At 35.3% G+C, this 14,383-nt stretch overlaps 1 protein-coding gene across 1 annotated transcript in view; it reads right to left on the bottom strand.

Annotated features, from left to right (window-relative positions):
• The window catches only part of LOC121369670 (calcium-independent protein kinase C-like), a 51,685-nt gene that overhangs the window by 19,551 nt on the left and 17,751 nt on the right, over positions 1-14,383 (bottom strand). Inside the window, exons 3-6 of the mRNA XM_041494718.1 lie at positions 10,103-10,162; positions 2,268-2,433; positions 1,367-1,398; positions 75-157 (exon numbers count right to left, since the gene is read on the bottom strand). Coding sequence (XP_041350652.1) covers positions 75-157; positions 1,367-1,398; positions 2,268-2,433; positions 10,103-10,162 — 341 coding nt within the window. The remainder of the gene's footprint in view (positions 1-74; positions 158-1,366; positions 1,399-2,267; positions 2,434-10,102; positions 10,163-14,383) is intronic.

Below are 14,383 nucleotides of genomic sequence, written 5' to 3'. Positions count from 1 at the left end.
TATGGTACAGGGTTGTGTCACCAATTAAAAAACAAACTGACATGTCTTGCTGTACTATATATGCCAAAACATACCTCGTCTGCTGGTGTTTCCTTCGATCCTGGACATTTCGTGACAACATGCTCATGGCATCGCTTGTGAACGACACACGTACACACTGAAATTAAACCATTCATTGTATTAACAAACATGCTGAGAGTACTGCTACTGTCATCCACTGGGACCCAACAGATTTTCTTATCGCCTGAGTTCAAGGGTCATAACTCTGAGAAACACTGATAAATTTCATTTTTGACAGTTATCTTCCTTGAACCAATTCCCTACGAAAGTCTCATTTGATTTCGAACTGTACAAGATAAAGCTATATATAAACTTTCAGCTACATATCTTGAAGCATTACAAAAAACAAACATCCAGTAAACTATATGTTGGGACAGACGGACAAAAAAGGATCTTTGTTTCTATCCTTGCACACTTGGCTCTCTGGAAAAGAAACATTTAATGACACCTGTTTTAATTATGGCTCTTAGGTGTCTAACATACTCGCCAAACATGGTCTAGAAAGTAACATTAATAAGATTAAAAAACCATTGCTGTCACACAGATTACTCATAACAGTTAGCAAATAAAGCTATGGTCACACCAGCCTTAAGACGTCGTACGACCACCTGCAATGGGTGAATTTCGGGTGATCACGGACCATCAGTGGGTGAATCGTGCATAATTGTGCAACGTTGCAGCTATCGGGGGTCCTCACACAACATGTTGGCAGTTTTTGGTCATGTTAAAAAAAACCTGGCTTTGATTCCCAGGATTGTAGGATATCATACAACGTTGTGCGACGTCACAGCTAATCGTACAACATTTTCACGTTCTCACCTGGAAATATTAATTAAAGACATCGCACGACCTCCCCACGATGTTGTGCGACATCACATGGGATCGTAAGACATCATACGGCTGTCGTACGACTTTAATTGTGTTCCTATGATGATGTCAGCTTCTCAGCAGACAATTGTAGTGAAGTCGTATGACCTCATAAGACGGTCGTACGATGTACGATTTCCCTACGATTTTCTCAGATGTGTCGCACACTCATCATTTCCAGTGTGACCACACAACTAAGATTGTAATATCATAGCCAAGTTGGGGACAATCATAGACATCTAGAATCTCACCCCATCACACGACGTCGTAGCTCTGTCTGACCAAGGCTTAAGATATACCATTCAAGACCAATCTGATCAATGTTTTTATTGTAAAATGTGGTTTTGCGTATGTCAACTTGTGAAATTAGTGGCATACTAGCAACACTGTTAATAAAAACCTACTTTATAAATAATTAAAAAAGCTTGTAAATTATTACCTTGGCATTGATATCCCTGCTTCCAAAGACCCCTGAAAAGAATAGAAAAACATTAATTTTGTACATGTTAAAAACACATCTACATGTAAATACAACAAAACCGTAATTTTGTAAGCACAGGATTTGAAAATGACAACTTGGGACAGTTATAGGCTGGCTTTCCATATGTATCTCATCCGTCATCCTTCATTTGTCCATCCAACATGCAACATTTGTCACATGTGAAAATACTTTCCATGCATACAATTTCATGGACAGATGAGTTATTTCAATGCATGAATTTAAGCACTTTACTGTAAAAATTGGGAAAAGCTTAAGGAGTATGATGTGATCGCAGGAAATTCCAGGTTCGTCACGTCATGTCTTATCATATAAAATCCCTACAGAGTGAATACAATGTTGGTTGTGTTAACAAATAATAACCCCATGAAATAACTTATGCATGCCACGTCGGAAGTTTTACCGTATAAAATCCCTACATAATAAAGAAAATGTGGGTTTTCTTAACAATAACCCGTAAAAGTAACTGATGTATGCCAAATAGGCAGTCTTACCATACAAAATCCTTACACAGTGAGCAAACTATGGATCGTCTGAACAATAACCTTGTTATGTAACTAATATATGACATATAAAATTCCTACATAATAAACAAAATATGGCTTGTATGAACAATAACCCTGTTATGTAAACGATGGATACTATGTAGGTATTCTTACCATATAAAATCCCTACACAGTAAGCAAAATGTGGGTTGTCTGAACAATAACCCTGTTATGTAACCAATGGATACTATGTGGGTACTCTTACCATATAAAATCCCTACACAGTAAGCAAAATGTGGGTTGTCTGAACAATAACCCTGTTATGTAACCAATGGATACTATGTGGGTACTCTTACCATATAAAATCCCTACACAGTGAGCAAAATGTGGGTTGTCTGAACAAGGTGGCCATGAACTTGTGTCCATTCACTTGGTGCACGCGTCTTCGCATAGCACCACGGCGCCGATTCAACAGTCCTTCCTTCTCCTTGAATACTCGTTCTTTCTCCTTTTTCGGTGGTCCTGAAAAATATCAACACAGATCATTTTAGCTTTGTTGATCTCTGTATAAACAAATTCAACATTAATTTGCAAGGAATAGTAATTGGTAGCCAATACAATGTTTATATTCAATCTTTAAATAGTCATTCCTTTTACTGTTTTTTGACAGTCCTGAAAAAAGTTAAAGTTAAAGTTAGTTTTGTTTAACAACACCACTAGAACATATTGATAGACATTGACATATAATCTAAGAGAAAATAAAACTACATTTTTCCATTAGTAGCAAAGGGATCTTTTATATACACCATTCCACAGATGGGATAGCACATACCATGGTTTTTGATATACAAGTCAGGGTGCACTGGCTGGAATGAGAAATAGCCCAGTTGGCCCATCGATGGGTTAATGATCCTGAAAGATTAAATTTTACCCAGCCTCACAAAATCCCCATATAATTAAACCTGTTCGTATTGTATACATTTTAAACATAACAGGGGTTGTTCACAGAACTTTATTAATATTTTCACAAGTGCATGAAGAGTACTCTTAATTGCTATCTGATCCCCTATTAAGTATACACCGAAAATAATGGGGTTTTTATTTTATTTGTTTTTGCAATTTAGAACTACATGTATATACTAGTAGTAACCACATTCACAAACACATACATTCACGAAACACACACACACACACACACACACACACACACACACACACACTAACAAACACACACAAACACCTGTAACTAATTTCTTTAAAAAAATACATATATAATTATATTTTCATTGATCTGTTCAATCAAACTTTTTATAAACCAAACATTTTTGAAAAAGGTTTGTCTCATTCAAAAAAAATTATGTTTCATATTTGATTCAATACTAGTATTACAAAAAAATTATTAATCTGGACACTTCTAGAATAATTCATACCATCTGTATTAACGAGGTTCCACTGCATTTGCCTAATCTTCTAATTTAAGAGAACATACATGGGCCACATTGTCTTATCCTCTAATTTAAGAGATCATACATGGGCAAAATTGTCTTAACCTCTAATTTAAGAGATCATACATGGGCAAAATTGTCTTTACCTCTAATTTAAGAGATCATACATGGGCAAAATTGTCTTAACCTCTAATTTAAGAGATCATACATGGGCAAAATTGTCTTAACCTCTAATTTAAGAGAACATACATGGGCAAAATTGTCTTAACCTCTAATTTAAGAGATCATACATGGGCAAAATTGTCTTAACCTCTAATTTAAGAGATCATACATGGGCAAAATTGTCTTAACCTCTAATTTAAGAGAACATACATGGGCCATATTATCTTAACCTCTAATTTAAGAGATCATACATGGGCAAAATTGTCTTAACCTCTAATTTAAGAGAACATACATGGGCCATATTATCTTAACCTCTAATTTAAGAGATCATACACGGGCCAAATTGTCATGTTTGTTTTGTTATATGCCCAGAACTGATATTAAAATTTCTTGGGGAAATGAAACAAATTTCTTTAATGACACCTCAGCACATTTTAAACAATGACTATTAATTTGGCATATGTAGTGTGGTATCACTGATAAAAAGGCCTAGCTTGACAATGCACAATTTTATTGAAAAGCTAGTGACCATATGTCCTTGACTTATATAAGGGTATATAGCTTTTCCTCATTTTTGAAGTACTTAAACACAATATTTTAAATCCAGACCTTTTTTTTAATTCAGAAATCAAAAACACTTGTCCAAATGTTGAGGAAAAAATCACACAAAATAATCCATTATCTGATGATTTAATTATGCTATGTACTCTAGTGGTGTCATTAAAGAAAACATTTATCCTCCAAATTATGTGGGAGAATCCCACTTGTGAACATGATTTGGCATCTAAGTGATATACTGATTTATAACCTACATATATGTAGGGAAGTTGTTTATCAGTGCAAACGGAAAAACGGAAACGGAAAACTTAAAAAATAATCTCTGCACCAAAAGTTTGTTTTGTTTAACACCACCACTAGATTGAAAATTAAATATGATACGTCACAAGCTGTTTGGACTGGGGTGAAAGCAAACAGTAATACATGTATTCAATATGATACGTCACAAGCTGTTTGGACTGGGGTGAAAGCAAACAGTAATACATGTATTCAATACGATACGTCACAAGCTGTTTGGACTGGGGTGAAAGCAAACAGTGATACATGTATTCAATACGATACGTCACAAGCTGTTTGGACTGGGGTGAAAGCAAACAGTAATACATGTATTCAATACGATACGTCACAAGCTGTTTGGACTGGAGTGAAAGCAAACAGTAATACATGTATTCAATACGATACGTCACAAGCTGTTTGGACTGGAGTGAAAGCAAACAGTAATACATGTATTCAAATATGATACGTTTCACAAGCTGTATTCAATATGATACGTCACAAGCTGTTTGGACTGGAGTGAAAGCAAACAGTAATACATGTATTCAATATGATACGTCACAAGCTGTTTGGACTGGAGTGAAAGCAAACAGTAATACATGTATTCCTATACCACTAGATATATCTATTTATTAATCATTAAATTATTAATGTAAAATATTTGGTAATTCTGATATAGTCTTGAAAAGAAAACTGGCAACATTCTTGCATCCGTTGCAAGGGATATACCATCTCGGAGACAGGAAAACACATACCACGGCCTTTGATATACCAGTCAAGGTACACTGGCTGGAACGAGAAATAGCTCAGTGGGCCCACGACCACACATCAGACAAGCACTTTATCACTGCCGTCCAATAACCAATGATTCTGGGATGAAAATTAACATGAAAACCATGATCATCAGCAGGGCCAGTTGAAGAAAACTCTTACTGGCCCTTCTTAAATTTAACTAGCCCTCCAATTTAACAGGACAGTGAAAATCAAAACTAAAATTTTCTTTGTTGAATAACAACCATGTATTATAATAACCATGTATATAGTCTGTTTGCATCAAAAGGAAAACGATGAATTGGCATAGAACTTCATAATGAATAAAATTCATATTAGAAAAAATATTATTAAGTTTTAAACCCATACCAACACAAATAACATTTTTGAAAAAAAGAAATCCATTATAAATTAAAATGTTTCTGTATAATTACCATTAAGTGATACAAGATTAAATGTAACTTTTTAATACAGGTGTAAAGAAAAATGCTAGAACAGCCAATTTATGCAGCTTCACTTGCATTGCCTCTGAAGTAATCGATAATGCAGTATAAAGAGACTAAAGCCTTAAAAGGTTGAATTGCATGTGTTTTAGTAATTAGTCTGGAAGTGGCAGTCCTCTGTGGCAATGCAAGAAGGATGAACTCTCCAGTAAAGGAGTTTTTTGGGGAGTGGCTGTCCTCCTATAAACAAGGCACTAGATAAAGATTGATGGAATCATCCACTATTTTGCCAAATACCCATTCAACTCTACATTGTGCAAAGATACAACCTTGGATGTTCCATCAATTGCCTTAAACCCTGTATCAGAAAAGATTTACCCTATGCAGTTTTATAAATATTTTTTATTATTATTTACATTAAAAGAAGTTATTTCAGATGGTATGGGTTTACAATTTAATAAATTAATATGTTTTTATATTAATTTTATATTTACATGCCAATTAATTGACTTTTGGAATAATCCCTTCAGTAATGGAAAATTTCATAGTTAGTGTGAGTTAAAACTACACGATACATTTTGATTTTGTCCCTGAATAAAATACTAGTAAGCTAATTAAATAGGATTAATCTGTACCATAACATTTATTAATGTCACAACAATTAGTCAAATAATGTAGTAAAAGTCTTAGTAAACGTTTTGAGGAAAATATTCAAAAGTGTTGTTCAGATGGATTATACCAATACGTTTGTCGTCTTTGTACAACTCATCTGTTTCTGATGCAGTGATGACCTTATCTACATGTACCTGCCATGTGTGACTATAAGATGTGTTATGATATGATAAGAAAGGGCTCTAGTCATGCTGAACCAAGTCTTTATGAAGTGTAAAAGCACTTTACAATTTCAATATTAAAGAATAGCTCCTTTAATAAACATACATGTACTTCATAAGGTGACTTTCAGATCTTGCAACGGTTCACCACGTAAGATCTTTTTGGCTGTTCATGTAAGCGTAAAGATGCCTAACCGACTGACGTGAACCGTACAACCGTTTACATGAAATATTCTGATCAGACTCGAAAGTAGGAAGTAAAATATGACCTGCTATTAATTTTTTAAGTAGCAGGCCAAAAGAAATGGCCTGCTAAGAAAAGATATAGCCTTCCATAAATAAGGAAATGTTTTGTTTTATTTAACGATGCACTCAACACATTTTATTTACAGTTATACGACATCAGACATATGGTTAAGACCCACAGATATTGAAAGAGGAAACCAGCTGTCGACACTTCATGGGCTACTCTTTTTGATTAGCAGCAGGGATCTTTTTATCAGGATAGCACATACCACAGCCTTTGATATACCAGTCATGGTGCCAGAAATAAGTGATGAGTGGAGATTTGGGAACAGTGTATGGAAAATTAGCACCTTTGAGATGCATTTTAGAGCATTGTACAATTAAAATATAACAGAATCATGAGCTGAGACTTGGCTAAATAGATGATGAGATGATCATACAAACATCTCTCTTGAAAAATGACCTGTAATGTTTTAGTAATTTTAGTGGGTGAATTTTTATTTCACCTGCTAGGTCTAAAAAATTGAAGATTTAATGCTTTTCGCAGGCCGCTATTTTGAGCCTCGTGTCCTGAAGCCAGATTGGGAGAGGAACATTATCTATATGCTGAAAGTTAAAAGTTAAACTTTTTTTGTTTGTTCTATGACACCACTAGAGCACATTGGCTATTGTATGTCAAACATTTGGAAAATTTTCCAACATACTCTCTATAGTCTTAGAGAAAACCTGCTACATTTTTTCTTAAGCAGCCAGGGATCGTTTATATACACTTCCCCACAGACAGGACAGCACATACCACAGTCTTTGATGTAAGTCAGTGTGCACTGGCTGGAACAAGAAATTGTCCAATGGTTCTACTGACAGGAATCGATCCTAGACTGACCATGTATCAGACAAGCACTTTAGCACTGGGGGGCGGGATGTAGCCCAGTGGTAAAGGTCGGTCAGGGTTCAATCTACGTCGGTGGGCGTATTGGGCTATTTCTCGCTCCAGCCAGTGCACCACGACTGGTACATAAAAGACCGTGGTATGTGCTATCCTGTCTATGAGATGATGCATGCAAAAGATCTCTTGCTGCTAATCGAAAAAGAGTAGTCCATGAAGTGGCAACAGCAGGTTTCCTCTCTCAATATCTGTGTGGTCCATAACCATATGTCTGACGCCATATAACTGCAAAAAAATGTGTCGAGTGCGTCGTTAAATAAAACATTTCCTTCCTTTAGCACTGGGCTATGTCCCACACTATAAAAACATTATTACATTATGTTGGGTTATTACTAAGACAGGTTGCTCGTTAACAGAGGTGGGTGGTTAAACTGGTTTCACTGTAGGTCGACACTAAAGCCCAGCTGTCATACTCAGCAATCAACATCCTAGTAACATGATAACATTTTCAATACTAGTCATAATATTTTAGTGTTTCATATCGTTTCATCTCACTGTCAAATATAAACTGAAATTTTGCAAATAAAATTTCCTCATCAATTCACATAAAAACTGTCTCAATTTTTTCTGGAATAGGAAAATAAAATCCACTCCATTTTTCCTTTTCTTTTTCTCAAAATTAAAATTAATATTTATAGATGGTTTTTATTGAGGTTTATGAATTATTATTCATGTGTTTTGTTATTCAGGTAAATGTACTTATACATTTATTTGATATTTAAATGATAAACAATTCATAGGGGTCGAACTAAATCTGTGTATTTGAAACTCTGTTCTGGTGCAGGGAACTTGTTCCTAAATGTTTTAACGAGATGAGAACATGTATGCATGATAAGATTGTACTCCAACTATCAAATCTCAATGGACTGGCAAAACTTCTGGATAACTATAAATTTTTTCCCTATTATTCCCTACTGGTCCTGTGGGCTAGTGATATATTTGGCAGTTCTACACCACTGGAAATGCCATACTTGGTATACAATATTTTAAGTGAACCTTTATTCATTCAAGTGCATGTATATATTACGCTAAATAGCTGTTAATATGTCATACTAAACCAGGAAGACTTCCCTAATACAGGAGGCGAGAAGTAGCCTAGTCTTACAGCACTCGCTTGATGAGCAGTCGGTATGGGATCGATTCCTGTCAGTGGGTCCATTGGGCTATTTCTCATTCCAGCCAGTGCACCACGACTAGTATATCAAAGGTTGTGGTATGTACTATCCTGTCTGTGGGGTGGTGCATATAAAAGATCCCTTGGTACTAATGGAAAAATGTAGCAGGTTTCCTCTCCAAGACTATATGTAAAAATTACCAAATGTTTGACATCCAATAACCGATGATCAACAACTCAATGTGCTCTAATGGTATGGTTAAACAAAACAAACTTTCACTTTCCCTAATACAGTGGTCTACATTCATTTTCGTACATTTAGTCTTTAGCTGGTACGGGTGGGCTTTACATGTAGCTTGGTCAGTAGGGCACTGGCATGCAGTACAAATGTATTTGGGTTAACAGGATAAAATCCCAATGGAAGACCCCATTTCTGATTGGTGTTTTTTTTCATCACAATGTGTACCCCATGAAAAAACTTATTTTATTAATTATTGGTTATTGGAGGGCATGTAGCCGAGTGGTAGAGTGTAGTCAGTTTGGGATCGATCCCCATCAGAGAGCCTATTGGGCTATTTCTCATTCAAAGAAATGCACCTCAACTGGTATATCAAAGGCTGTGGTATAAAATTAAAAAGTTTGTTTTGTTTAATGACACCATTGGAACATATTGATTAATTAATCATTGGATGTCAAACATTTGGTAAATCATTTTTCCTAATGCAGCAAGGGATCTTTTGTCTGTGGGATGGTGTATATAAAAGCAGACAGATACAAAAACATTTGCAGGGTGGTGGGGGGGATCATATCCAACTAACTAAATAAAAAATATTTATGAGTGCCTATTCATTCATTAAAATAAGTTAAAAAAATTGTCCTGAGCAAGGAGCGTCCGAACCTGCTTGACACCCCTTCCCCTGGATCCGCAACTGAATTTTAAATCTGCAACTCTAGCCTGGTTTTAAAATGAATGGTTACTCACCACCCACATAAAATAAATACAACGTAGGTATGTAAAATATTCACAAGATGGCTCAGGGTGACAAAAGGAATACATGCCTGTACTTCAAGTCACATAACTTGACCCTAGGTGGCTGCGTAATGTTTGTTTCATTGTACTTGCAAATAGATCAAATTCTATAACATTTAAGGCTTTAAAAAAAATGTGTGTTTCAGCTTTCATCTTTGAAAAAAATAGGGTAGTTAGAAACCTTTTCCCTTTTATTTTCAAAATCGAATCAAACCGAAAAACCAAAATTGACCACGGTGTTCCAAATCTAGTCTGCTGATAGCAAAAAATCAGGGATCATGATTTTGTTTGGGGTTTTGCTACATAAAATTAGGGTAGGTCCAGAAACACACATATTTTTTGTTTGGCCTAATGAATATAAGATACTTACTGGCACGCCCAATGGCCCCTCGTGAGTTAGGCTGGGTAGCATCATTATCCAAATGTGGATCTAAAAAAATAGATGATACACAAAATTACTGACAAAAGCACAAAAAACTATGTATGTACATGTATGTATGCAAAACAATCATAACCAAAAAAACCCAAACAAAAAACCATTTGTTTCTTTAAACAGACACCACCATTTTGTTATATATGTGTAAGACTTAAAATCTAGTCCATCTCTATGTTGTCCATGCCATCCTCCTAAAGAATAGCACTAATAAATGTGCTTTCCCCCAGCCAATCTTCTCCCATAAACATTTCTAACACTTTGCAGCCAATGCCTCTTTAGGACAGATTTTTAAAAAATGGTCAACAACAAGAATTCCTCTATGACTGTAGGTTACAAATTATTTTATAAGAATTGCTTGTCATTTTTATGAAATTATTTATGTATAACAGTCACAAATTTTCTAAAAGTTTTTTTAACTGTTATATATTGACAAAACGGCAAACAATTGTAATAATTACAAACAACACAACTTATTTAGTTGAAAATATACATAAATAAGCTTTGAACATCCTTTCAATGACCTGTTTTACGTAATGACATTGCCTTTGCATTTGCATAATGACCACAAGCCTAGCTTGGGATTTTCAGGTGGTACGCAGACTTATTTGGCGATGGAATAAAACACTATTGGCATAGAGCATACACGCATTTGCATCAATTGTTTTAATAAAAAATATATATTTGTAATCTCAGGTGCGTATACAGAAGCTAGGCCCCTGATGACATAATTTTCTGAGGTTTATCAAAGGATAACATCCAATTTTTTGATGACGTCATTCAATCAGAATAGAGTAACTGGTATAATGGTGGACAGTTTATAATTATAACTGGATAATGGTGTTATTATAATGGATGAATGTACAGCAACATAAACATGAAAATCCCAGTCAAGTAAAATTTAAAACTTTGTAAATTTTCAGCTACCCTGTATGTTCGTAAAGAATTACAAAAACATACTGGTTTCTGAAAATGTATATCATGCAGATTTTACATTCTGTCTTCTTCACTGGATTTTCAGTCCAATAAATCATGTCTCTGATAACTGAAATTTTGCATAACCTATAAAACACATTTAAATAAATTCAGGTAACTCATGGCCTTTTTACATAACCCATTATGTCCATGTGAATTAATCAATGATGTCTTAAATCTAGCAATGCGTGAAATGAAAATAGGTTACATATTTATAATTAGATCTGCATGAGCAACGCGTGAACAAAACAATTATTTAAGCAATTTTTAGAGACCAGGGCCCATGTGTATAAAACTGTTAAAGAGTCCAGACTCAATCTCTAGTGACGTCACATGCATACAATTTGTATGGCGTTGTCATGACATTACTGTCTCAGACTCTATTAAGAGTCTGGAGTCTAGACTCTAAAAGTTTTAAAAGCACTAGGCCTGGCCCCGTTCCATGAAAGAACCATAGCTAAGGTTAATTGTAGTGGCTTAACGTGAGTTTTACAACTGGCATCGTAAACTTTACAGCTGTTTCACACAGCAACTTTACGGTAGTCGTAAGTGTCCCTTTAATGATTAAAATCTTTGCAAAGAAGTATGAATTACTTAAATAATAAATTAGTTACCAACTTTTCGGAACATCTTGAATGTATTCATTGGTATAGGACATCCACGAAGTAGCTTTTTCAGTTTATGTGCTAAGTGATAATTGCTCAATGAATAAAACATGAGAGTTAACTCCCGTATTTTCATGTGAAGGTCGTATGGCCTAGAATGTTTTTCATTGAACGCGGAGTTTCATAAAAGGTATTTGGTATATGTTAGATCCATTTTTACACAAAATGATCAAATCATCATCTTACTCCCATTTGACAGCTAAGTTAGTGGCTTACAACTGTCTTGTACCAATTGTAAATTTTCACCGTAATTTGCGACAATAGTAAGCTATGCAGTACATGTTGTGGAACGGGCTGGTGATCATATAAACAAAATTAGGGTCGCGAAGATAGGTATTTACAGCGATAGTAGTGCTAAGATCACTTCTGGAATGGGGGTCTGTACATGTGCAGGTCCTAATCTAGCCAGTGACAAGGAGGGGGTTTTCAATGCACATCTGCTCAAGTCGCTGAAAGATTAGCAGTAGTGAAACATCGAAGTCACTGTAATATTTTGAACATAATCCAATTTCAAAAACAAAATCACACAACAGATATCAAGGCATGGACTTGTTAATTAAGTGTCATAGCTTATTTGCTATTTTCTCTGTTCTCATTTAAACCTTGGATCATAAAAATATATAGTTATATTATAGATCACTGTCCATGTTTAACTGTATGCATGTGTTGAACTTTAGTCTGAATCAGTATCTGTTAGTTTTGTTATTTTAAAAATATTTATTTGTTGTTTAGAACATCATATGTATGTAAAGCAGCGATTCGGGGCTCGCAACCCCGACACTGCTATATGATCTAGGACAGTAAATATTTATTTAAAAAAAAAAAAAAGTGTTATAGCTCACATAACACGTTCAGTCTGTTGTATTGACACCAGACTAAACAACAAAGCATGTCCGGAGCGTCCACACGTTAGGATAAGCATATGCACATTGGATCTGGATAGTGAAGGGAAGCGGTTGGAATTTCATCACTTACATGTATACCGTATTTCCTATTTCCTCTAATATGTGGCGGGCCTAAAAAAAATGCCAGGTAAGAAGGATTTGCATTACAAGGACTCCATGTTATATGTATGTACATATTGTTAATAACCTTTAATAACTACATGTATCCAATATATTTTTCCATTAAAGGAGGGAACAATTAAGGCATTTGGCCTGGTATGTATATTCAATGATATATAATGCACATTATTGCTTAATATGAACAAGTATAATTGTATAGTTAATTAATAAAAACGGTTAAATGTGATGGCTATTATATATAACGGGCGAAGCCATTTTGTACCATCCCAGTGAATACGCCCTCTGGCGAGCTGGTGGTTACGTAATACCTAACGTGTCACGTCAGGAATTAAGTCTTCGAACTGAAGAAACAAAACAAACCTGATTTTTGCGGATGCATTGCAATGTTCTGTAATAATAGCCATCCCAGTAAGCCAGCAACAATTATATATTATTTTTCAATACAAAATAAACCTCCATTGTCAAAGTGTTGAAATGACTGTATTATGTTTTGTACGTAAATTAACCCATGTACTGAAATAATAATCAGAGTGTTTTCTTGGTTAATTGGTTTTTTCTTTCTGTGGCCTGTACCTGTGGTTCCTGATTGGCAGGTGTATATTTAGACAGTCCCCAGACACTGTGTCTAGACACACTAAAAAGATGTGCCTCTTTTATTAAGATCACAGGGTATTGTGTGATAACCGCACGGATACCCCTTAAATCGTAATGGACATTAACAGCCGTCCTGGTTTATTACTGTAAGTAATTCTGTAAAATCCTTGATTAAGTAGACTTTCCCATCTAAAATCACAAAACTGACCAATTACGTCGTCCCAAAGAAAAGAAAAGTATCACTTGGGTATCGTGATTGGTTGTTTTTCCTCGAACGTACCCTACCAATAGGTCTAATAATATGCATTTTTTCTTTGGATTTTTAAAAAAAGAAATACATGTATACTATAACTCCATTTCGTTCTATTGGTGAAAACTGAAATATATTTAGTTAAATAGTTTATTATACTATCAAGTCATTTATGTTGTTTTACAAGTCAGGTTGATGAAAGCGAAGCGCCTTGTCGTAAATTAGAGCGTTTGTTTACACTTTGCATAGAGAAGATGGACGGAGCTGACGTCACTTCGTTCCAAGCTATACCATCGGACGTCACAAAAACGAAACAAAATGGCTGCCCCAAGGTAGTAGGAATAATCATGGTTTTTTATTAACTCTAAAATTACACCTTTTTCATTTGTTAAAGTGTCAGTATGTGTTGGTGGTCCGGATATGCATCTTTCCAACACATAAGGCTCTTGTTTGAGTTGACCCTACCTTCAAGTAGCAATGGATCCTTTATATGCATCATTCCACAGACAGGATTACTCATACCACGGCCTTTGATACACCAGTCATGGTGCAGTGGGCCCACCGACAGGAACTGATCCGAGACCAACCGTGCACCAGGCGATTGCTTTACCACACTGGTCTACATCTCATCCCTAACAATGCTAAACTGCAAACAGGACTTCAGTTGATCAACATAAAGCTATACGGCCAAAATGGATGTGTGATCAAG

Source organism: Gigantopelta aegis, chromosome 4, assembly GCF_016097555.1.
Source record: "Gigantopelta aegis isolate Gae_Host chromosome 4, Gae_host_genome, whole genome shotgun sequence".
Classification (NCBI taxonomy): domain Eukaryota; kingdom Metazoa; phylum Mollusca; class Gastropoda; order Neomphalida; family Peltospiridae; genus Gigantopelta; species Gigantopelta aegis.
The sequence above is the reverse complement of the archived record's forward strand: the minus strand, read 5'-3'. Positions and strand labels throughout refer to the sequence as shown.